Below are 27,070 nucleotides of genomic sequence, written 5' to 3'. Positions count from 1 at the left end.
GTTTATTAGAACTATAATAAAACATTACAGCACAGAATCTGGCCCTTTGGCGCTTCTAGTCTATGACAAACTATTTTTCTGCATATTCCTACTAATCTACGCTCGGATTATATCCCTCCATATCAGCTGTAGAAACGGAGGACGCTGCAGAGGGAGTGCCTACTGAGTCAGTGTGGGTGGAAGTCAGAAATAGGAAGGGAGCAATCACTGTCCTGGGAGTAGTCTCTGGGCCCCCAAATGGCCCTTGACTCACAGAGGAACAGATAAACAGGCAGATGTTGGAATGACACAGAAATTACAGGGTTGTTGTAATGGGAGACTTCAACTTCCCTAATATTGACTGGCACTTCCTGACTGCAAGAGTATAGATGGGGCTAAATTTGTCAGATGTATCTAAAAAGGATTCCTGATACAGTATGTGGACAAGCCGAAAAGAAGAGAGGCCATACTGGATCTGGTCCTGGGTAATGAATCTAGTCAGGTCGCAGACCGCTCAGTGGGGGAGCATTTAGGTGAGAGAGAGAGCTTTAAAGCTATGCACAAGGATAAAGACAGACAAAATGGCAAATTATTTAATTGGGGAAGGGCAGAAACTAGGGAGAGTATATTGGAAACAAGTGTTCAAAGGAGAAAGCACAGAACAAATATGGAGGAAGTTTAGGGACTCGGTTCAGGGTAAGTTTGTCTCACTGGGACAGAAAAAAATGATAGGAAAAGGAAACTGTGATTGACCAAACAGGTGAGCCAGCTAGTTAAGAGGAAGAAAGAAGGAAGTATACATTAGATTTCGGAAGGAGGAAACAGGAAGGTCACATGAGAATTATATGGTAGCCAGGAAGGAACTTAAGAAAGGACTTAATAGAGCTCAAAGGGAACCCAAGAAGGCTTTTGCATATAGGATTAAAGAAAACCCCAAGGCATTTTATGTGCATGTAATAATAGAAGGATGATGAGAATGAAGGTGGGGGCCACTTAAGGATAAAGGAGGCAACATGTTTCTAAGGTAGAGGAGGTTGGGGAGGTCCTAAATGGCTTCAGTATTTACAAGAGCAAAGGAAATTGATCAGGATGAGGTCAGAATAGAATAGGCTTCTGTGCTGGATGATGTTGAGATTAAGGAAGAGGAAGTGTTGGATATTTTAAAAAAAACATCAAGATTGATAAGACACTGGAGCTGGATGTGATATTCTCCAGGTTTCTGTGGGAAGGGACAGAAGAGATAGCCTAGGCTTTGGATATGTTCTTTGAGTCCTCCTAAGCCACAGGGGAGGTGCTGGAGGATTGGAGAATGGCAAAAGTAGTCCCCTTGTTTTAAGGATGTAATAGGGAGAATTCTGGGAATTATAGACCAGTGAGTCTTACGTCAGTGGTGTGCAAACTATGGGAGAGGAACTTTAAGGATAGAATCTATGAGCATTTGAAGAAGTGCAATCTACTCAAGGATAGTCAGCACAGCTTTGTGAAGGGAAGTTCAAGACTTATGAAACTAATTGAGTTTTTTTGAGGAGGAAACAAAAGAAATTAATGAAGGTAGGACAGTAGATGTGGTGCATGTAGATTTTAGTAAGGCATTTGACGAGGTCTCATATGAGCAACTAATTCAGAAAGTCATGATACTTGGGATCTATAGAACCTTAGTTGTGTTAATTAATATAATTGGCTTGCATGTAGAAGGCAGAGAGTAGTAGTGGGTGGAAAGTATTCTGCCTGGAGATCAGTGACTAGTGGAGTTCTACAGGGATCTGTTCTGGGATGCCTGCTCTTTGTGAATTTTGTAAATGACCTAGATGAAGAAGCAGAAGGGTGGGTCAGTAAGTAATTTTGTGGATGATGTGAAGGTTGAAGGAGTTATGGATAGTTCTGGAGTTTGGCGCAGGTTACAAGAGAATATAGATAGGATGCAGAGTTGGTTCGAAAAATGGCAGATAGAGTTCAATCTAGATAAGTGTGAGGTGATGTAATTTGGAAGATCAAACCAAAAGGCTGAGTACAGGATTAATGGTCAGTTATTTAAGAGTGTGGATGAAATATCTGGTGAGATCACACTTAGAGTATTATGTTCAGTTCTGGTCACCTCATTACAGAAAGGATATGGAAGCCATGGAGAGGGAGCTGAGAAGATTTACCAGTATGTTACCTGGATTGGAAAATAAGACTTATGAGACAAGGTTAGCAGACTTTTTTCTTTGGAGTGAAGAAGGATGAGAGGAGACTTAATAGAGGTTTTCAAATTCTGAGAGGCATAGATAAGGTAAACAGCCAGCATCTTTTTCCCAAGGCAAGAATATCAAACACCAGGGGGACAACTCTACAAAGTGTAAGGAGGAAAGTTTATGGGAAAAATCAGCAGTATTTTTTTACACAAAGCATTGTGGATGTCTGGAATGCCTTGCTAGGGATGGTGGTGGAGGCTGAAATATTGGGGGGATTTAAGAGACTCTTAGGCACATGGATGTAAGAAAAACAGAAGGAAGAGTTTAGTATTTTTTGCTGGGAATATATAGGTACAACATCAAGGGCTGAAGGGCCTGTACTAATGCTGAAATGTTCTATACTCCTCCTATACATATCTGATCAATTTTTTCTTAAAAAGTTAACATTGAGCCTGCAATTCAGCTGGAACTTTATTCCATACTCCCATCACTCTCTGCGTGAAGTTCCCCCTAAACCTTTCCCCTTTCACCTTTAATCCATGTCCTCTATTTTGTATCTCATCTAACCTCAGTGAAAAAAATCCACCCTCATTCTCCTGAGCTCCAGGAAATTTAGTTTATTTTATTCTTAAGCCCAGCTCTCTATTGAGAACTTCAGGTTTCTTTATTTGTTGTGAACTTTGCCAGCTGCCATAGGATTTAAGATCATGCCTCTGGATCAATAATCTTGACACTTGACTGCTATCTAGTAAATTAACCACAGCAGTATCCTTTATTATTAGGAACCTTAAAGTTTTTCATCAGTTTCAATAATAATTAGTTTAACTTCATTAACCCACCTTCACAGTTTAAGCTTGTAATTCTAAATCCCATGCTTTATCTTACCCATATTTGAATTGTGTGGTGATCTGAAGTGTTTCAGATGGGGCCAATTTTTAATGGAAACGTATTACATTTTAATTGATCATATTAACATTTAAATTTATATTCTATTCACCTACCAATACAATTATTATTTGCAGGTATACACTTTGATAGTAATTGAAATTTATTTAATCACAGAAACTCACTCCTGCTGCATTCTGATTATGATCCGTGTGAGAATTTCATCTCTTTTTGCCAAATCTTTACAAATATCAATTTTTATTTTCTGTTTATACCTCAAAGAAAGCCATAGAAATATACTGTTTTTATAATATTTAGGAACTTGTGTTCTTCAAACTCAAGATATTCATCTTGTGTCAAAGTACTTCTGCCTCAAAAAACATGAATTTGGTTCCATTCTTTTTATATTCCAGGCAATTAAGTTTAAATGCATAACTGAACCCATAGATAGTGTTAATAAATAACATTATGTTCAGCACAAGTATTTACATAATATCCATTAATCACATTGAAGTTAATGAATATAGCTATAAACATCATTTCCTCTGTAAGACTTTGTTAAATGATTACTTTTGACTTTGTGGTCTTTAATGGCTCAATAAGCATACAAAATGGATGGGCTGTTCTTTTCTCCAGTATCAATGATGCTTGTATTTGATATTTTCTCATTAGCATTTCCCAAAAAATGTTATAGAGCTCATTGAAAACTACTTAATCACTGATAGACTTAGTTTCTGCAGTGTACATTTTCTTGATGTTTGATGCAACAGGTTGGAACCAACCCAGAAATCAATTCTGTCTTGTATCCTTGACATTCCATATTAAATGGAAATAAAGCAAATAAAAAAGTGACAAATATTCCAGTAGAACCCATCTAGCAAAGTTATAATTTTGGAAAGAAAATGATAGAGAACAGAGCCAGTTATAAAATTGGCTGTCAGGGGTCCTTAGAAAATTTATCTGTTTATGACTAAGCACCTCGGAATATTTGAACACAGAAGAATGGAAAGAAAAGTGGCTAGTTCATGAATTAAATGTCTTACAAAGAAGCTTTTTCTATCTTGGGGGAGGGGGGAGAGGGGTGGCAGGGGAACTACTGAAAGTAACCAGATAATGGTGAGAACTCTGTAGGCTGCACTAAAATGAGATGAGTCCAAAGCTGATTCGTGGTTATTGCAGTTCCTCTTCTCAGAAGAAACAATGACGCAATGGTTAAAAAGAGAAGTATAATATGTATCCCACCCATAAGAAGGTAAGTGTAACCAAGTAGCACAGTGTGAGACTGTTAGGTCCTGAAATTCCTTTTAAATTAAGCAGCCACCAGAAATTTAGTTAATGCTCTCTGAGCAACATTTATGTTGCACAGTGTGAGTTTGGATGTGATGACGAGAAGAAGCCAGGTATTAGCAGTCACAACGAATGGTTGTCATTGTTCCCATATTCTAATCTGCAGCTGAAAGCTGCCCCTTCCGGTGCCAAACCTAATGTTCTTCCTTTTTGTAGGAACATGATGCTGCCTGTATTATGTCATTAGAATCACAGACATATAATGAAAGCACAGCAACATTTTAGAATGGACAACCATCTAATATAGACAGTTTATTTTTGCTTTCACCACACCAGACTGGGTTCTGTATCTGCAGTCTGCACCTTCATTATGTCTGTAAAGACTGCACTAAAAAAATAAATAAACTACAATGGGCTAAATGGTGCTTTAATCTCCCTAACAGGAAGCCAGGATGAATAATAATATTCCAGATGAAGTAAGGAGTCTAATTCTTCCAAATATAACTGTGCTGAGCTATTACAGGTCAAAATAGCCCAGAAATAAGACTGAGTAGCACTGTTTATTTCATTACAACATACTTGTAAATGAACTCATCATTGAGTGAAGTGCAACAAAAAGGACTTTTGTCTTGGATGCACATAACACTACATTACTCCTCATGTCAGTTTTTTGGGGGGAGTTTGGATATTAGTTCACCCTCTTCCAGGAATTACATTCCTTAGTAAGGCAACTATGTTGTCATGGTACCACACTAAGGTACCCACCTGACTCCATTAGCCCACCTACCAGTCAGTAGACCAGTTTCTTCCCTTGCTTTGTATAAATTCTGAGTTTAATTGGCTCACTGGTGCTCTAAATTCACTGCCAACCCTTCAAATTATGATTCCTAGAAGAAGAATGTGACCCTCCCTAACTATTTCCCCATACTCCTCGCTGTTTACCAGATGGCACCACTCATCTTGGGTCCAAAGATCAATTTAGACCTTTGATCACCAACCCTCTCTCCGACCAGCCTCAGCCCTGTGTGGCACACTTTTGTTTAAAAACAAAATAGGCAAATTCCAATCAATAGTGGCCAAGGTTGAAACAACTGTTTGTGCAAATGTTTCCAAAGCCATTAGGACAGATGAAGATTTTTAGGTCATCAAGTTTTATCACTAGCATTTCTCTGTCAGTTTTATTTCCTTTGAAATAAGAATTACAACAGAAAAATTTTTTGGAGTGGTTAGAAGCTCCAAAATCCAAAGCAAATAACTTGTAGAAGTATAAAGTGTACAAAACAGAAATTAAGTTTTCCCTTTTGAAATTGTGGTTTCCAGCATAAGGGAGAAGGTGGAATATTCTCCAGAATCAAATCCTCATCCTTTCCTAAGTCTGGTTTCCCAAGAAAGGTGCTTGACTTGTGTAACTATTTCACAATTTTTCAAAGGTTTGATGATTGTTGAGTGCCTAACATCATGTTGTTGCATGTCCTCAACTAATATTTTGATGCTGCTACTAATAACATTTCTGATTGCCATCTATCAGCTCTATTTACTAACTGTTTCTTAAGAATGTGTAGAAATCAAAGCATGCAAATTCAATCTCCTTTGCTATGAGTTAATACAATAATAACAATTAATAGTAAGAATAATTATGCTCCATTGTAAGCATTATTAATTGTTCATATATTTGCTGATATTAGTCTTGATATGTCTCCACTAACACAATGAGGTCTGCTTAATATAAAAGAAGTAGCAGTTTATTGCCATTTTTCACAATTAAGCTGTATAAATGTTAAATCTTTAAAATGGTGGTTTGGGCTGAATGTTTATCGTGGTCTCACATTTCTGTAAAGTAGTCACACTACAAGACTCTCTTATCCTCTCAGAATTACAATACAAAGGCACATAAGTGCCAAGAGAAGTTGTTGCTTAAAGATGCATCTTACTGTTCTCATTTTTGATGCAGTTGTGCAAAACAAATAACATGATGAGACATAGTTAAATCACAACAAGTGTCTCCTTATAGATGTAGATGATGAATAAATGTTTGAAATCTTCTGTTTCTTCACAGAATTACTCATTCTTGATACCTCATCCAGACTTGTCCAAACTCAATATTTCAGATTTTGCTATCAATTTCATCCAAATGCTTTTTTGTTTACAAACTTCTACAATGGCTCCAATCTCCCATGTGTGGTCTTGACTTGCTCAGTGGGCTAAGCACTTGTTTGAAATTATGATTTTTTTCTTATTATGGCCATAATGATGTTTTTGACACAATTGCCTCTTTTCATCCAGAAGACAAATTTGGTTTAACAAACTTTGAAGTCTGTTCTCAATCTTCTGTTGATCAAGAATTGTGATCTAAATTAATGAGTAGGGCTGTTCTGCACTTCAGCAAGTAAATGGACAAGCAAAGTTTTAAATTCCCCTTCTCAAGAGTTTAATTGGCCTCTAGACTGAACTGATATTATCTTCATCTTGCCTGCATCAGTACAATGAATGGAAGCAAAATTAAAATGCTTTGCAAGGATAGCTTGAGCATGTCTAGCTCTTTTAACCACATTAACAATTTTGAGCTTTTTTTTCTAATGGTTTGAATTAAAGGACTCAAAGAAATCTTCCATCATCTGCATGGCATTAGACATCTGTCACTTTGCATAGTGTGAAAATATTGGTCAGGGTTCTGTCACACTCCTTGTCAAGTGTAATATTCTTTTGGCACTTGTGTATTGTAATATTGCCTTAAGAAGATTAGAGGGCTACAGCATAGAACAAGACCTTTGGCTCATCTAGTTCATGCCAAACTATTTATTCCACCTAGTCCCATCACCCTACACCTGAACCATAATGCTCCATATCTCTTCCATACGTACACTTATCCATCATCTCTTAAACACGCGAAATTGAATCTGTGTCCACTAGTTCTGCTAGTGACACGTTCCACTCTCACCACCCTCTGAAAGGAGAACTTCTCTCTAATGATCCCCTTAAAAATTTCACCTCTCACCCTCAACCAATTTTCTCTAGTTTTTGTCTCATCTGACCCTAGTGGAAAAATCCTGTATGCATTTACCGTGTCTATACCCTCATAATTTTGAATACCTCCATCATATCAACAAAAATTCTCTGATGCTCCAGAGAATATAGTCCTGACATAGTCAACCTTTCCCTCGCAACATCGTTGTAATTTTTTTTCTGAACTCTTTCAATCTTTCCTATAGGTAGGTAACGAATACTGCATGCAATACTCCAAACTTGGCCTCACCCATGTCTTAAACTCAATATAATATTCCAACTCAAAGTATATAATATTTTGCTTTATAAAGACCAATGTCCCAAAAGCTCTCTTTATGACCCTATCAAAATATTATGCAACTTTCAGGGAACTATGTATCTGTATTCTCAGATCCCTCTGTTTTATCACACTCTGCCTTTCCCTACCTTTTACTTTATAAGTCCAACCCTGCTTCGTCCTCCTAACGTGCAACATCTCAAACTTGTTCACATTAATTTCCATCTACCATTTTATCCAGCTAATCAAGATCCTGCTGCAAGCTTTGAGAGCCTTCTACACTATTCACTGCAGCCCATTCTTAGTGATTTCTGCAAATTTGCTGATCCAATTTACCATGTTTTCATCCAGAGTAATGATATATTGTAGGTGTAAAACAACCATGTTTACCCAGCACCAATCCCTGAGGCACACAAGTCCAAGAGTCTATCATCTACTGCCATTCTCTGGCTTCTCCCACAAAGTAAATATCTGATCCAATTTACTACCCCTTTCTGAATGCTGAGTAACTGTACGTTCAAAAATGCATCAAGGGCCTTATTAAAGACCACTGCCTTTCCTGCATCATTATTCCTGGTTATCTCCTTGAAAAAATATACGTTTGGTTTAACAGGACCCAACATTCACAGAGCCATGGTGACTATCCCTAATCAGCCCCTGTCTAGTATATCCAGTCCCTCAGAATGACTTTCAACAACACTGATCTCAGACTCACAGGCTAATAATATCTCAGATCGCTCTTCGTGCCCTTCTTAGATAATGGAACATTAGCTTTAATATTGAGAGAAAAAAAAATCCTTCAGTCCATTTGAGCACCACCCTGGCAGATTCCCAAGGCATTTGCCCTGCATGATCCATTTAGTTTTCACGACTTCTTGATCACGATCCGGCACGTTCCTTCCAGGTCCCTTGGGGCCTTCACTCACCACAGTCTATTTAACCTCCACCATTTCATGCCCACTAACGCATCACCCTGTGTATTCCTTTCAGGTCCCCGAGGTCTTCATCCACCATGGTCCGTTTAACCTCCATCCTTTCGGGTCAACTCGCACGCCACCCTGTCTTTCCTTTACAACCTCCATTGATGAACGTGTCCATTCAGTTGATATAAAAATTCTTGAGCTCTATAATGCAGCCTCTAATATACCCTGTCAGGGCAACATCATACTTGCTCATCAGCAACACAGCTAAACTAATGTTTTGTGCGGGTCATTATCATTTTATTGTTCAACATTACGTTCCGTATCACTGATTTTTTTTTTAATGCTAAGCTATCCTTGAGATACATACTGAAGCTGTTGGCAAGTAAGATTCCATGTGAAAAATCAGTTTTGGTGCTACAAACAGACCTAAACTTTGCCAACTGAGGTGGTATTATCCTTCAACAACTCTGAAGGACAGCACCTCTTCACCAATTTGTGATGTTTTTGCAAATGTTGAGACATGGCATACATATCCCAAAGAATGCTTAATACAAGAAGTATGGGTTTTCTGCACGGTCAGGTCTACATGTCGAGACATTAGATTATTGATGGGCACTGTTTATGCCAGTGTCCAGTCAAGCAGCTCAGAAATAGTTGCAGCTTAAATTTCACTGTCATCCTGACAATCAATGAAGTGAGGGTGACAGATTCTGCTCAAAGTAGCATTTTAAATGAGAGTTAACTATTTCTGCTTTTTAGAGGTCACAGAAATACTGTTGTCCTTGCCATGGACTTAAATATTCAGAAACAAATTTTAGGATCTAAATTTAGAAAGTTAATTGCCTAATCTGTTTTTTTAATGAAGCGAAGGGGGAATTCTTTTGGAAAAAAACAACTGTTTTTGAAGATTGTTGCATTAGTATTCCTGTTGTGTAACAATGTTCAGAGTGCATTTTCCTGTGTTATCTGATATTCACACAGTGAATGTCAACAATCTCTTGAAAGTATCCAAACTGAGAAGTGAAATGATAAAATTGGAGCTGATGCTGCTCGAAGCACATCTCAGATCCGCCCCAGCTGCTGGGAAAACTAACAAAAGTTGTTGATCCAACAAGGATGCCAGTGGCATCCAGGAAGTATACTCAATTACTGAAATGAGCTGACTAAATATTTTCTATATCTTCTTCCTGCCTGTGGATTTGGACCTGGATCAATGCCTGAAATCTCAATCAGGCTCCGTTTCTACCATCTGGCCATCAATATGTCGTGGAGTCAGGCACACATAAACAGGACCTTTGGCTCACTGAGTCTGCTCTGAGTGTAAACTCTCAGTTATTCTAAAAAACACACAAATGAAACTTTTTTTCTTGACTTTCCTTTCAATTCCCCTCGATTCTATGGTATGCAATTTATCATAACAATTAATCTATGCACCCAAAGACTTTTGGATGTGGGAGGAAACTTTGATAAAGACTGCTGATAAACTGAACCATAGGAATCACACGGAGGCCCCTCTATAGAGAATCCTCTGTGTGCTGCTTTTGGAGTCAACAATGACAATTACCAGCGGTTGTGATCTCTACACAATATCTGCAACAGATATTTTGATCCTCACTATTCATGGGCAGTTGGGCACTAATGCTAAATCAATACCATGTTTCATTTAATTGATAGAGCCACAAATCACTACACTGGTTGCCCCCCCCCCCCACCCCACCAATGCCCATTATGTTTTATTGCTTATGTGAGGATGGGCTAATCTTCCTCAGAGAAGCATCATTCACTAGGGCCAATTTATTGCTCATTCAATGTTTCATTTCATTGTTTGTGGGATGATAATTTCTTAATGTTAATGATTACCCATGTCAACTACAGTAGAATTAAATCTATAGTTAGTCTGAACTATCACTCACTTATAGGCTAGTCAGCATCATTTGTTGAAGTGGATTTGCATTCTGTCTCTTTTGCTTTGACAATTAATCTTGCGTCAAATATTGCTCAGTGTTGACAGCCGTTGATCAAGCACTCTGAGCTCAATATTCATTGATAGCAATTATTTGCTCTCTATGATCTGCAAATATAGCTCAGAAGGAACTTTTATAAGAAATGTAGGTCAGTGTCGATCGAAAATAGCATGAATTATAATTTGGGCCATATTTTCTCATGCTAATTTTTCACACTGTATATATTTTTTTCTCTGGAAGAAAGTAGAGAATTTAGTTGGCCATCAGCCCTGCTCCCATACTTTCCTTAACATATTTTGTCTCATGCAAATCCTCCAAGAGAGAGGAAACTTATAGTAGTCAATTAAAATACCAGCGAGTATGCCTTTGGAAGGTGGGAGCAAACTAGGTCACATGGGGGAAACCTATAAATTCGCACGGAGAACATGGATGCTTCCCACAGACTCAAGGTCTGGATCAAACCCAGGTCATTGGAACTATGCAGTAACAATGCTACTTGCTACACCATCAGGGAAATGTCCACTGGTAACTACACTATGAAATTATTCACAATTTCAATATTCTAACGAATAGAGTAAACAGAATTACTGGAAGGAAGAATTCAGCTAAGTACTGATTCAGGCTTGCGTTCCAACAAGACACTGCAGCCTCTCGGAGCATCAGTTCTGTTCCTGAGATACTCTGAATGCTCTTTATCCCTTGCATTTTACAAGTTAGGTTATTGTTACTGCAGGAAGGGATGAAATGCCCCTGGATTGGCAGTATAATGTAGAATGCCATCTGTTGGTTTAGATGGACAGGAGTTTGCATGTCCTCATAGGACAAGGTTAGCTCCCAAGGGTCATTTTAGCCATTTATTGCTGCTTTAATTAGGCTAGGCAAAGCAACCCAAGAAGGAGGAGAACACTTATAGATGCCAAAGGATAGATGTACTCATGTCGGTAATAGAGCACTGAATGATTTTTTTATTCTTCACTACCTTTCATCCCCCATTACTTTTGTCTAAAGCCTTCCACCTCGATCTCCTATTCTTTATTTAATCAGCATAAAAATCATAGAATCTAGAGCACAGACCCACTGATGAGAAAGATGTGCATTGTAGTACGGTTATTGGTGTGAAGAGAAAGTTTATGGGTGGTTAGATTGAAGTAATGATAACATTGAACACCACACCCTTTGATCCCCTGTGTCTGTGCCAAACACAATTCCACCTGTTGCACGTGATCCTCACGTCTACCTTCCCTGCAAGTCCCTATGACTCTCCATATGCCTCTTAAATGTTGCCATCTTATTTGCTTCCATCAACCTCCCTGGTAATGCATTGTGGGCACCTGCCACTCCCCTGCCATTAAACTAGCTTTGTACATCAACTTTGAAATTTCCCCCTCTTGTCCTTAGTTATGGTCCTTAGTATTTGATATTTCTTTGGCTTGGCTTCGCGGACGAAGATTTATGGAGGGGGTAAATGTCCACGTCAGCTGCAGGCTCGTTTGTGGCTGACAAGTCCGATGCGGGACAGGCAGACATGGTTGCAGCGGTTACAGGGGAAAATTGGTTGGTTGGGGTTGGGTGTTGGGTTTTTCCTCCTTTGCCTTTTGTCAGTGAGGTGTGCTCTGCGGTCTTCTTCAAAGGAAGTTGCTGCCCGCTGAACTGTGAGGCGCCAAGATGCACGGTTTGAGGCGATATCAGCCCACTGGCGGTGGTCAATGTGGCAGGCACCAAGAGATTTCTTTAGGCAGTCCTTGTACCTTTTCTTTGGTGCACCTCTGTCACGGTGGCCAGTGGAGAGCTCGCCATATAACACGATCTTGGGAAGGCGATGGTCCTCCATTCTGGAGATGTGACCCACCCAGTGCAGCTGGATCTTCAGCAGTGTGGACTCGATGCTGTTGACCTCTGCCATCTCGAGTACTTCGACGTTAGGGATGAAAGCGCTCCAATGAATGTTGAGGATGGAGCGGAGACAACACTGGTGGAAGCGTTCTAGGAGCCGTAGGTGATGCCGGTAGAGGACCCAAGATTCGGAGCCGAACAGGAGTGTGGGTATGACAACGGCTCTGTATACGCTTATCTTTGTGAGGTTTTTCAGTTGGTTGTTTTTCCAGACTCTTTTGTGTAGTCTTCCAAAGGCGCTATTTGCCTTGGCGAGTCTGTTGTCTATCTCGAAAAAGTCTATAAGTTCATAAAATTCTGTCAGGTCACCCTCTCAGCATCCAAAGATCCAGAGGAAAAAAAATCCAAGTTTATCTAACCTCACCTTATAGCTCGTTTATTGTCCCACGTTATGAGATACAGAGAAAATCTAGTTTAGCATGCTATCAAAGCACCATTAAAAAAGTCGTCACTCTCTAGCACTAATTTGGATTTAAAAATTCACAGAAAACATGGGTTAAAGCATGCTAACAATAATACTTATGGTAATTATCAAGATGGGTTTCAACCATCTTAGCATAACAGGCAAATATGATCTATTTACAGCATTTTCCTGTCATTTCAGAAGCTGTTTGGTCCTTGGTGGGTGGATGGGAATCTAGCACAAAGAGTTGGTCCATATTATCAATCACAGAAACATAGAATTGAAGTACACAGATGCAGGAGTAGGCCATTTAGTCCTTCAAGACTGCACAACCATTCCATGAGAACATGGCTGATCATAAGGCCTCAGTACCTTCTGCTTTCTCTTCATATCCCTTGATTGCTTTAGGCATAAAGGCCACATCCAACTCCCTTTTGAATATGCCTAACAAACTTACCTCAACAACTTTCTGTGGTAGGAGTTCCACAAGTCTAGAACCCTCTAAGTGAAGAAATTTCTCATCTCCATTCTAAATGGCTTACCCCTTGTCCTTAAATTATAACCCCATTACTATGGACTTCCCCATCATCCGGAACATTCTTCTTGGATTTAACCTGTCTAGTTCTGTAGGAGTTTTATGTGGTTCAATGCATTCTTCATAATTCCACTAACCATAGTCTATCCACTTTGTTCTTAATATGTCAGTCCTGCCATCCCAGGAATCTGTCTGGTAAAGTTTGGTGGTCCATGATAGACCATAAACTTGGTAGAACAGCCTCCATTTCTCCAGTAACTGCCTGGTTCTGGTACCTCCCACCACTGGGTCACCTTCATGGTCTACCTGGTCATACTGGTCTCTGCCGCCATAGCCGGTTGTTCTTCCAATAACTGCTGCCTATCCTGCAGTTGCAGTGAGCACCATGTGATGCAAATTTTAATCCCTTCCCACGATAAAAGGACAGGCAAGAGGTAGGAGAGCCAAATGGTTTTGCGATCTGATCCCAGTGCCAATGTAGACCCTGCCACCGTGTGGTGGAGCTGAGCTGAGCCTACACCATGCTCCCTGAGCTGGCTGCCACTCCAATCCTGTTGACACTCTACAGTATCTCCAGAACTGATACAACTCTATCCATGCAATATCCTGATAAACCTGTGGCACACCCTCTCCAAAGCTTCCACATTCTTTCTATGATCCAATGACCAGATTGTACAGAATGATCCAAATGTGTTCCAAACTAAGTTCTTACACATGTATCTCATCTTCCCAATTATATACAGTGATCCAACCAATGAAGGCAAGCATGTTGTATGCATTTTTTAACAACTGATCATTTATGTTGCCACTTTCAGAGAGCTATGGACCTGCCTCCCAAATCCCTCTGCCCATTAATGCTCCTAAGATGCCTGCAGTGTTCTGCATACTTTCCTTTTGGATTAGTCTTCCCAAAGGTTCACACTGGTCCAAATAAAACTCCATCTGCTATTTCTCTGACCAGAGCTCCAACTGATTGATACCCTGCTGTACCCTTTTACAACCTTCTTTTCTGTCTACGAAACCATAATTTTTTGTCATATGCACTTTTAATAAATAGTCCATCAACATGTTCATCCACATCATTCATACATATCACAAACAAAAGCAGTCCCAGCATTGATCCTGATAAAATACTCTGGTCACAGACTGGCCGTCAAGTTTGTAAGACATAACCTGCCAGCTCAAAGCCATGAAGCTATCCCTAATAAGCCCAAATATGCATAAATCCTATCCCAAAAAAATCCTCTTCAATAGCTTCCCCACCAATGATACAAACTCACAAGGAACAACATTGGCTACTCTCTTGTCATCCAGTTCCTTACCTGTAGCTAGAAAGGATATAAGGATCTCTGTCAAGATCTAGAAATCTCCTTTCTTGCCCCTTTCAAAACCCTTGGATAGATCCCCTCAAATGATAAGGTCTTCAAGAGACCCCACCTTCCTCCCTCCTGTATCAATGTGCCCGAGAATAATAACATAATCTTACAGTGATCTCACTACCTTCCGCGTACTTGATCTTGGTGAATACCAATGCAAGGTACGTATTTAGTACCTCGCCTTCTCCCTCTGACTCCATTCATGAATTCCCACCTTTGACCTTGAGTGTTCCTGCCCTGTCCCTCACAACCTTTGTAGATGTGTAAAAAGCCTTAGGATTTTCTTTATATTTACCCTGCACCTAATTTCCTGTTTGAGTTCTTTCCTGCTTTCCTTATGTTCATTAACAATATACTGCCCTCTGCTGTTACTGAGGTTGAACATTTTTAAAATTATTATTGCTCAACCTTTGGTTCAAAGAAGACACGTTGTTGTGCAGTTCATCTGTGACTGAGATGAATTGCACAACAGAAACCTGTGTGTGATGGAGTTTTAAGTGGAACAGCAGTTGCACAGGGGTGATCCCACTATCTTAGCAGAAGAGACCTTGAACCTGTGGCACAGACAACTGTTACGGCTGGAGACCTCTCTTGCTGCATTGGATAACCAGGACGTCTAAGTGTCTTGTCATGCTCTTAGCACTCCACAACACCTGCTGGGCTTTAATTGGTCTCTTCCACTCAGTCTGCCAGGGCCAGACTTCACACACTGGGATAAGCAGGTCCCCTACCTCACCGAGGGTCAAAGACCCGTCGGCTACCCTCACTTGCTTTAGCCCGTTTGCCGAGATGTGGCCGCTGTGCATGCTTCAGCTACTTGGAGCCACAGGTGAGAGCTGAACATCAGCTTCGGATCAAAGGTGGACAAGCTGCCCAAAAAGGGCACAACAAGCTTCCCTCCCCCCCACAAGAAATGCCACCCCTCCGTAGTCACCCCATACACCCCGATGTTGAACATACTACAATATAGATCTGGCTTTGAAATTTTTGAACCAAGAACAAATTTTCTCCAGGCTAAAATTCTTATTCCCTGCTCATTTTAAAACTACTACAGTACAATGTGGACAAAAGCTGACCTGAGCTCAACACTGAACTGAAAGTTGACTGTGAAATGACATTTTGAACTAACCACAAGTTGCATTCTTGCCCTGTAAAAATAAGAAAGGATGAAAAAAAATACCATAAGGAAATTGTGAAAGCCATTTTGGGTTAAGATTCCGATATGACAAACCTAATGTTAGTAAGGAATTAGGACAAGATCATGCTTTTGGAACTTCTCTGACATTAAAAGTTAGGCATTTCAATTTCAAGTTGCTGAGAAAGTAAGACGAGTTCCACAACAGAAAGGAGAAGAGTATGCACTTAAACAATTCTCATGGAGAAGGAAGTGAAAAAATTCTCACTGAGATAGGAGAGTTAGAGAATGTTAATAAGAGGGGTCAAAATTGAAATGAACAGAAGATTTTTAGAAATTTTGTTTCACCTCGATAGTATGTTAGCAAGCCATCATATACCACTTTAATTTTATATTAAATGAGCAGCTCAGAAATTTAGATTGGAAGCTTGTGCAAATGATTGTACCCAACTGGGGTGTGTTTAAAGTCATTAGAGAATAAACACAAGTTAGTTGTCAACAACTGTGGTGGTACACCACCGACCTACTGCAGGGGCAACCTCTGTACCTGCAGGAGTGTAAGGGGACAGGACAACACCTGGCCGGTTGTCAATCAGTCGGCTTGAATGGATCAAGTCCCACCCGGTCGGGTGTCAACCACCCTCCGGGATATAAGCCTGCGCTGGCCTCCCAAGGCCTCACTCAGAGTTGCTGCAGCCACAGCCAGTCTGGCTCTGTGGAAGTCTTTGTGGATTAAAGCCTGTGGTACAATCTTAACTTGTGTGTGTCTGATTCTGACTAACAGCGCACCACAACTATTTCAAGATTAGAAGGAATGAGAAAGGCAGTAGCAATGAGTTCAAGAGTGTTGAAATGAATACTTGAAGAAAAGTTTGGATGGGAGGCCAACAAAGGAACTTTAGTCATCAGGAACAGAGGAGAAATGAGCTGACAGTCTAGAGAATGCAAGTGTTTATCAACATATTACATTTGTGGGAAATCAATTTGATGGAGGCATGGGGAGAAATTGTTGAGCACAAAGGGTTTAGGGTGGATTTGGCTAGAAGGTTAATAAAACAATCCTGTGGCAAATCACATCTTGAACAACATTTCATCAAAGCTGCTCACGTTTAAATTATTTTGAATCTGGTTCACTGATTTTGACTTCAAATCAGCTGAACAAAATAGAAATAAGCTGAATGTCAATGTTATCATAATAATTTGTAGCCTCGTATGTTCTTTTAATTCTGTGTTGGTTGGTCTTTCATTGGCTCCTATCTGTACTATTAATTGAATTTATAATTGCATTTCTTGCTTGCATCTATTGCTTTATACAGGCTGCCATGTTAGACATTGACTTGTGGCATATGCTTTATTTACATGCTTAGAGTGGAATGCTCTTGAGAATTTACAATATGTAACTAACACACCTCTACCTAAAAAATGAGTAGATGATGATAAGGCCTAATTAATGTGGATTTGATTTGTTTAGAAATCAACAATGAATGACCGTTCAGTTAGTACAACAAATCTTAATCCATACATACCTAGGCCCAATAAACAGGCTGGAGGCGCAGAAGGAGGTGAGTCATGACTCTTTTTTTTCTTAACAGTGAGCAACTCCATTCCACTAAAATAAAAATTAAACTAAGGACATTTCAGTCACGGGACAAACATTTGAGTATCCCATTTATAAGCACCTTTAATTTAGTAGATTATCTCTAAACACATCACAACAGTGTTAGTCAAAAATTCATGCTGGCACATAAAATTGCACAAAAAATATGATCGTGTCCAAATTCTTGTTGTCCTTTGGCTGTTCTGAAAATGGCAATACCTGTACTCAGAAAAGCATGTGCAAGATCGCCATTGTGCACTTGATTGGTCTAAGTGCAAAAGTAAATCTTTTGTCTAACCTTGGTCTAATGTGGAAACCCAGCATGAGAGTTTCAAAATCATTGTACTGAAATATTCAAGGAAAGAGATTACTTAACTGATATTGAGATGAGATTAAAATTGTATCAAATTTAATTATGTCCTTAAATATTGCATCCTCTACACTGTGGTGTCAGATCATCACATCTTCAGTTCGATTTGTTTTGATCTTTATTTCTATGGATTATGTTACTATTGTTGGCAATTTAAGGAACTTGTAAGTTTTTGGTTTTTGAAATGACACATTTTGACATTCCTCAGTAAAATACCATTGTTTCTTCTTCTTACCCCATCCTTCCTCTCCAAAGTTTTTTTAATACTAAATTTCTTCAGCTTACGGGGCTCTGATAGTTGAGATTTATTGTCTGGAGTATTGTAACCATGGATCACATCCTTACCCTTCGTTATTTTATTCTTATCAGTCTAATGATTCATTGGTAGGAGAGAAGGTGATACAATTCCTCCCATTTGTGTTGTCAATGTTGTTTCCATTGTCTTCCAAATAATATTAAACCCACGTGAATAAATTTCCACATGGGCTTCCAGATTATTCTTAATATCTCAAAAGAGGCAGCTTTCCTGCAACTGCTATGGCAAAACACTTAAAAACCACCATTCCCCCTCCCCATTACTACCTGCCCCAAACCTCTCCTCCCAACTCTACAAACAAAAATCACTCTCATAGTCAAATAGCCACATCAACTCCTTCCTAAATATCAGAAATCCCAGTGAGTGTTAAAACTATTGTGTCACAAGCAGTATAGTTTGATGCTGCCTGTAAAAATACCAAACCAATAACTGACGTCTAATTGCTCTGCATTAAAAGAATTGAGTTCAAACACTGAATACATATCTGCCATACCAGGTGCTCGAAGAGATGCCATGCCTATGGACACCAATGTCTATGAAAGCCCTTACGCAGACCCTGATGAGCTGCAGGGAAAGACTCTCTACTTGAAAACTGATTGCCTCATACTGGAAGAAAAAGAACTTGGATCTGGTAACTTTGGTACAGTAAAGAAAGGAATTTACAAAATGAGGAAGTAAGTCTTTACATTTAAATGGATCAAACTGATGTGACACAAAATACAGTGTAAGCAGCTTCCAGTTCCTGAAAGGTGGCATTTGAGTTCAAACTTCAAGATTCTATTTATTGACATTAACACAAAATACACAAATCTTTTTGCCTTTGTTTTCCCTGTAAAGGTATTCAAAGTGGCAAATTTAATCCAAGAAACAGAAGCAAATGAGAGACATTGAGTGTCTGTGGTCCCACCACTTCTTCTGATGCTGCCCCCTCCTGTGCTCCTGTAACATCCAAAACTGCATGGCCTGCTGTTGAGACCAGGGGTGAACCCCAGCTCAAGGCCTCCTCAGCCTGGTTCCAATCCACTTATTCAGAGCCTGTCAGCCCCTAAAGCCCTTCGGGTGTACTGTTCACCATCGGCACCCTCACATATCCCAGTTCCGGTACCTGGCTCCCCAAATCTGCGGGGTGGTGTTAGGCCTTTGACCACTGCGTCTGTACTGTGGTTTCCTACCCCGAAGGTCCTCACTCAGGAATCTTCTTTATAGTGGGGGTGGGGGGTGTATTCTCACTCTGGTGCCCTCCACCAATCTGTGCTTCCCCGAAGCCCACAACCCTTGAAGTCTGGGCTGCTGAACATGGGCGGCACCATCGTGGATCTGAAATTCTTGCAGATTTTAGTTGTAAAATCCATCACCAGCCTATACAGCACAAAAATCAGTCCTTCAGTCCACTGAGACCACACTGACAATCAAGACCAAATTTCTCCAATCCTACAGTAATCCCATTTTCTTTCCCTTCACATTCTCATCAACTTACCCTACATTCTGCAACTTCCTAAATGTTAGTGGTAACTTAGTACAATCAATGAACCCACCAATCTACTTGTGTTTGGGATGTGGAAGGAAGCCCATGCATTCACAGAAAGAATGTGTAAACTCCGCATGGATAGGCCACAGCTCAGGATTGAGCCCAGGTCACTGAAACTGTAACTCTATTGTTATTCAACCACTGTACCACCCCAATGTATTCACAGTTTATCTTTAATATATGGATCATAAGACAGAGGATAAACATAAATAATACAAAATTATGCAGGAAATTGAGCCATATTGAAAATGCAAATTTCCTGCAAAATGTTAGAAATAGAGCAAACAGGCAAGAGCATCTAAAGCAGAGCATCAAATGAGGGAATATGAGGTTTATTGCTGTAGAGGGAAGAATGGAAAATCAGACCGTGAATATTAAATGTGGGTTTACAGGGGAATATTGATGTGTTGATAAGCACATTAAAACAACAGCAATTAGGAAGACAAGGATATGTTGTCCTCAGTTGCATGATGGTTGGAGTACAAAGTAAAAGAAGTCTCTCTGAGTTGGCAAAGATCACTATGAGACTCCACCAGAAATTTTTGGAGTACTGTTTTGTGCCTGAAATGCACTTGACTTGGCGTCCATGCAGGCTCACTGATTTGAAACCTAAAATGAGGAAGTTATCCTTGAAATAAGATTGGTTTCTGTTCACTGGACCTTGAATGAATGAGGATTGATCCCATTGGTTTTCAGAATTTTGAGAGGGATTGGCAGGGGAAACAATGAGGGGATGTTTCCTGCACAGAAGAGTCAAGAACAAGAAAGCTTACCCTCAGAATAAGAGAAGACTATTTCAGATCGAGATAGGAAAATGAACCAGTGTTTGGTAAACCTTTTAGAATTCTTATCTCAGAGGACTATGAATGATTAGATTGATATAAATAATGTTTGGGGGAATTAGGGGAAATGGAGGGAGTGGTGGTCAATCAGCAAGAGTGGCTGAAGCTCAGGATCAGCCATGACATCCTGACTAGTGGAGCAGGTTCAAGGGACCAGAAGACTGACTCCTTCTCCTAGTTCTTTTCCTAATGTAATCAATAATAAACAATTTATCTACAAAATACTCAAAAATCTCAGAGGATTTGCTGCAAAGATAACGGCTTCAAATTTGCATCTTGTATCGGGTGAAAATATCAGTAGTGACATCTGTGACCGTGAAGTATTCCATTTTTATGCATGTGTCATTGATTCAAATCATGGCTTTGGTTTTCTATTGACAGGAAAGATATAAATGTTGCAGTGAAAGTGTTAAAGAGCAATGATCCAGCAGTAAAGGATGAGTTGATGAAAGAGGCAGACTTCATGCATCAACTTGATAACCCCTACATTGTTCGCATGATTGGCATCTGTGAGAGAGAATGTTTGATGCTGGTAATGGAACTCGCTGAACAAGGCCAGCTGAACAAATTTCTGATGGCTCACAAGTGAGTTTGATTTTTCTGTAAATTCTTGATGCTGCACTTTGAGACAAATAAATGAGCTATCCCTTGACCTGAAGATTTGAAGATGTACAATTATATATTTCAACTATTCCAAACATAGTTATGACATTTTTCTGGAAATCATGGTACCTATCTGTATAAACTGAAACAAAAGATTTAAAATGATAAATTTAGGTTATTCTGCTCATGAACTTAAAACAAAATGATTGCCAACCATCAAACTATATTATTGTAGGGATATTGCTACTTGAAGGCAGATAATAGTTCATAACTTGGACAATTATTAACTCAGTTGACGACATTCTGAATTAGAAGTAGCATTTAGCATATTTGTAACAATTGCTTCTAAAGGAAGAATCAGTCATTCTGATAAATCTGCCATAGTAATGCTTGGCTGTTTTACTGGAGAGAACAATTGATAAACAAAATCACAGTAATTAGTCAGTGTTACATAACAGTAATAAACTCTTCCTTACCTGCACTTTTTAGCAAATATACAATATATTGTGATATATTTTATGTATTAATAAAGAGAATTTCAGGTCCTTAAATTTGTTTATCTTGCATTCCAAAGGGCAGCTTTCCTTGCAAAGTGAGTCACAGGATGAACAGTTATCATTATCTTGCAATGTTAGTATTGGATGAGATTTCATGGAACTGTTTCAGTTATTTCCTCCTACTATCAGTACTCATCTCGGTCCCTTGATCATATCTGTCTGAGTAAAATCAAAATGTCATTAAGATAAGAACAAGAAACCATCAATAAAAATAAAACATCTTCTGTTAATCTACATGCTGCATTACTTATAAAATATTAATTGCTAAATAATTTTTACCTTCTCACACAATATTTTCATGAAACTGCCCTGCATTTTCAGAGACATTAGCTTGAACAATATAGTTGAATTGGTGCATCAGGTGTCCATGGGCATGAAGTATTTGGAAGAGAAAAACTATGTGCACCGAGATTTAGCTGCAAGGAACGTTCTCCTTGTAACTCAGCATTATGCTAAAATCAGTGACTTTGGCCTGTCGAAAGCTGTAAACTCTGAGGAGAATTATTACAAGGTAAGTTCCTTTATTGATCTCTGTCATTTCTGGATCTCAACCACAAACTTGTTTCAAAATAGAAACATATGTTGGATTATGGCTGGACTGACAGTTAATCCAATTCTTAATGTAAGCCTTTAGAGTCTGCATACACCTAGATGCCTCTCACGTGCATAATTAGCTTGGATCAGTCTTTTAAAACCAAATGGACATATTTAAACTTTGAACTTTGATATTTCCATTTGAATTTTTGAACATACATTTGCAATCGCTTCATGACTGAGTCCCACCTCATCTTCTCACTCATCTGTCTACCATGATAAGCAGTTTCTCCCCTATCCTTTCACTCTACCATCAGCATCTACCTCTCCCCATATCCACAACACAACTCCTTCTACTTCTTCACCATCAGCTTTACTGATAAAGCTGTCATCAGTCGTGGCATTAGTGTTTTAAACTAATTATTTGAAAGAATGTGGAACACAGCGGTTCTGCATGTTAGTCAGGATTTATTGAGTCTATAATTATTTCAAATATACATTTATTGCTGATGTTTATGCTTCGTTAATGATTGTTGTACATTTTTCACAGTGATTTTCATGCACTTGCTCCTTGTGAGTTGCTTCTTGGCATTGTAAGCCCCTTTTATAAATAAAACTTTTCTAGAATTTTTCTTCATTCCATTGGTGCCCTTTATTTGTTATAATTAATCAATGGAAACAATTTTATATTTAGCTCCAAACCACAGATTGAATCACAGTTAATTTCATTCTTTGAGCGCATTCTCTTTCCAACCTCCTTTGATTTAGAGGCTCTCTCCTAAACTCCCAGTGTCTTTTTAATGTTGATTGTCTCTCATTCCTTGTCATTCCAATTTGTCAATCCAACAGTCAGTGGCTGAAACTCTACTGTCCAAATGTTTTCACGTTTGGTGAGTGAAAAGAGAACCAAATGGACAGGAGGTTTATACAGGCCATAAGAAGAGCCAATGCAGAGAATAAAAATCCTCAAAATAATAAGGAAGATGAGTCCACTTGATTTTCTAGTGAAGACAGGTTTAAATTCATTTGGTTATCGAAATGAATAAGAACTCCAATTTCATTGCACTAATGTGGCATAAATGAGCAATGCTTCTGGTTTTCCCAATCAATGTGCATTCACTGCCTTCCTCTTTATTTCCCTGAAATGACTGCAGGAGCGCTAATTACATCTTGTTCAATATAATTAGATCTCAGCATTAGTGTTAATACTAATGTGCATTATATACAATTAAGTAAATATTATGAGACTGCAGTTTATTTTTGGTAGGAAGCCAAGTGCTACGAAATCACAATTACTTTGTCTTGCTCCTTTTAAATTTATTTCAGGCCAAAAGCACAGGCAAATGGCCAATAAAGTGGTATGCTCCAGAATCCATTAACTACTTCAGGTTTTCTAGCAAAAGTGATGTCTGGAGCTTCGGTGTGATGATGTGGGAAGCATTTTCCTATGGGCATAAGCCATACAAAGTAAGTTATGTTTTATCTAACATAATAAATAATGTCACTGGTTTCATGAAGTATATGCCTCTTCCAACTGAAATCAAATTGTATTACTGGTTTGCTGTGGTGTTATTAAAATTAATGATGCAATTTATAATGTACAAAGTAGGAGATTAGTGCATTAGCTGGCCTTTATTCATGAAGCTCAAACGTGAACACTTTAGTAATCAGGGGTAAACCATTCGGCTCATTAACTCTTTACTCAATTCACTTAGATTGTGGCTGAACATCCTTTAGTGAATTTGATTGGCGAACATATCAATCACAGAATTAAAATGAGTAATTGACCTTGCATCTATCTTGTGTAAAGGCTTGTTTTCTCACTTCTATTCTGAATGATCAGTCAGAAGACCATTCAATTAAATTATACTTTAAAGCTTTTTATTACTATACACTACTTATCTTGGACACTTTCTCAATTTAGTGCACAGTTAGTGATTGTCTTACAGATTCAGATCCAAGTATTACCCAGGTTCATTCCAAGGGCAACTGGTATTCCTTGAACTCTGAGTTAAAGTTCTTCTTATTCATGTCAGTTGGTCTTGAGTTATTATTGTTTAGGTCTTTGACATCCTTTCTTCCAGACTGTTTGGTATGCTCCTTTCTAGGACATGATTTTGAGTTCAGGGAGGAGGTTACTTAAAATTGGATAATTCAGTGTTCTTATCATTGGGTTGCAGGGTACCCAGGCAAAGGATGATTCGCTGTTCTTTAAGTTTGCATTAGCCTCACTCTTTCAATGGATGAGGCTGAGGACAGACAAGTCAGGGTGAGAATGGGAAGAGAAATTAAAAAGGTCCAGCTGGCATGTCTAGTTTGACAAAAGTGGTCACCCAATCTGTGGTTAGTCTCATTAATGTAGAGGATGCAACATAGAGAATACTGAATGCAGTAGAATTAGGAGGCTGGTGGGTGAAAAGTGGGAACCAAATGGAACTGTATCCTTACTCTGTTTGGAAGGAGGCAGGATGAATGCATGAAATGGGGGAGGTGTGAATAAAGGCTTTAATGATAAGTGGAAGGGGTGGGTGGGTGGTGGGAGAGAGCCATGGGGAAAGGGAATATTTCAAATGCAGTAAAGAAAATGCTGGAGAAACTCAGGAGGTCATGCAGCATCCACAAAAATAAAAGCAGTTGAAGTTTTGGGCTGAGCCCTTCTTCAGCAGTCCCAAAAACCAGGGAACTGTCTGAATGAAAAGGTGGCTTTGTCTTTAAACGATAAAAGGTATGGTTCCACATCGTCATCAAAATATATGCATAGCTTGGGCCCACGCAGCCTGGAGATGGAGAAAATAGGAGGATCGGAAGAGATGTTGAGGATTAAATTAAGTTCTGTCAAGCAGAGGAGAATGTTAACCCTGGTGGTCTGCACCCTTCACCCCTGCCTGTATCCCCACTACACTTTTCCCACCTTCCAGTATTGTGTTACCTATTGGCTCCTCTCTATTCCCTCCTTTTTTTATAATTACTATCTCCCCTTCCCACATTCATCTTGAAAAATGGTCTCAACATTGACTGTTCATTTCTCTCCATGGATGGTGTCTGAGCCACTGAGTCCTTCCAGCTTCTCCTTGTTTGCCTGTTCCAGCATTTGCAGCTTGTTGTGTCTCTGGGATCAATTCTTGCCTCTGCTATCAAAAGGACATAGAGGCAATAGAGAAACTGGGTATATCATCCATTGTTATTATATCTAAACTGAGATAATAAACTTATAAGTGAATAAAACAGACAAGGATTTGTAGAGAAAAAGAACAGAAAACTGGAAATTACCTCATAGAGGATTTCAAAATTATAAATGGGTATGATCAGAGAGAAGTAGATTTTTCTATTTCCAGAAAGAGAGTGAGGGTTGGTCAGAAATAGGATGTGAGACAGTGACTCCATGATCAAAACGGGGATTGTACAGAATCTTCTCTGGATCTTACCATCACTAGGAAAGGTTAAGATGGTCATTTAGATGCAAGTAAAGGTAAGTGGGATAAAGATGAGACAAAGAAAGAATTTTATGGAATTAGATTAAATTTCATGCCTCTCTTTTCTTTTCCGATGCTCAATTAAACCTTTCAAGGCTTTTGATCAGCTGTTTTTTTTTTCTGGGTTAGACACATGTTTTGTTTGATAGCCATGTAGTTTTTAGTGTAAAAGGCACCATACAGCACATATTGTTACTAATTTTATTGAGGGCATGTAGGAGGAATCTCAAGGGTAAATATCAGTTTGACTGGTTGAGTTACATATGTACGCAAACATAGACTTGAATGACTTACTTCTGTAATGCAAATATGGAATGTTGAATACCTCTATTCATGGATTTCAGTTAAGAGCTTTTTCAACATTTGAAAAATTCCAAAGCCATGAAATACCATTAACCATTAACCATTAACCATTAACCATTAACCATTCCTTTCTGGCTACATTCTTCAATTTATGAGAGTCTATGTGTCCAGAATTCATTGCAACAAAAGTTAAACTTTAACACCTGCTTCAGTAAATTACAAATTAGTATATCTTTTAATTTTGTCTGTTTTACAGTCTGTAAAAAGTTGTGCCCGTGGCCTCAGAATGATCCTCTGAGAGGATACTTGGCAACCCAAACGTCACACCATGCAGGGACAGTGATGTGGCTGGGCTGGGTTGGCATTAGGCCTTTCTGCCTCCTCATAACTTCCTATTAATAGCTTAATTTGGCGCAAGCACATCCCTCTTTCTCTCTCATTCGCCGTTATGCCACCATTAAAACACAAAACTCACACCTGCAAGGGCCAGCCTACAGTAAAATTTCTGAGACCAGTACACTTTCTGCTTCTAGCATATGGAATTAGGCAATATAGAAACAGCCTTCCAGCACATAAAGTCCACACCAAACATCAAGCATACATTTATATTTATCCCCTATTATTCTCCCCACATTTCTATCCACTCGTTCCAGATTCTACCACTCGTCCACACACAAGAGACAAATTACAGCAGACAATTAATCCACCAGCCCACATATCTATGGGTGTGGAAAGAAACCAGAGTACCCAGAGGAATCTCAGGAGACCCAACTCTGCTGCCTTTCTCCTGGCTATTATTTGACAGGAAGGATGATGGCAACTGCTGGGCATCTGCATGGCTATAAGCTCTTAGTCAGACCTTATTTGAGTGGGTGGGCTTAGAGTTACCTCCCTCTTCACCTCAAACAAAAGTCAAAGGAAATTCCTGAACCATGGTTGAAACTGAGCTCCATTCTTTAGTCGAGAAATTTGTTTTGACACTTTCAGTGCATGGTTCTCAAATAGGCTGGAGGTGCCCAAGAAAGTAAAAAGATTTTTTTTAGAAAACAGATTAAAATCATCTTCGACTAAACGCTTCATCATTTTATTAGTCAAATACTATCAAGCATTGGG

At 39.2% G+C, this 27,070-nt stretch overlaps 1 protein-coding gene across 5 annotated transcripts in view; it reads left to right on the top strand.

The window, feature by feature from the left end:
• syk (spleen tyrosine kinase) overlaps window positions 1–27,070 on the top strand; it is a 142,520-nt gene that overhangs the window by 110,688 nt on the left and 4,762 nt on the right. For 3 of the 5 annotated variants that reach the window (XM_069928370.1, XM_069928379.1, XM_069928387.1), the window contains 7 exons: window positions 4,769–4,801; window positions 5,646–5,717; window positions 17,306–17,396; window positions 18,614–18,791; window positions 20,869–21,072; window positions 21,969–22,158; window positions 23,508–23,648. In XM_069928370.1, the coding sequence (XP_069784471.1) occupies window positions 4,769–4,801; window positions 5,646–5,717; window positions 17,306–17,396; window positions 18,614–18,791; window positions 20,869–21,072; window positions 21,969–22,158; window positions 23,508–23,648 (909 nt within the window). The remainder of the gene's footprint in view (window positions 1–4,768; window positions 4,802–5,645; window positions 5,718–17,305; window positions 17,397–18,613; window positions 18,792–20,868; window positions 21,073–21,968; window positions 22,159–23,507; window positions 23,649–27,070) is intronic. The other 2 variants (XM_069928397.1, XM_069928404.1) reach the window with 2 other exon arrangements.

Source organism: Narcine bancroftii, chromosome 1 (genome assembly GCF_036971445.1).
Source record: "Narcine bancroftii isolate sNarBan1 chromosome 1, sNarBan1.hap1, whole genome shotgun sequence".
NCBI lineage: Eukaryota > Metazoa > Chordata > Chondrichthyes > Torpediniformes > Narcinidae > Narcine > Narcine bancroftii.
This window is presented reverse-complemented; position numbering and strand designations above follow the sequence as displayed.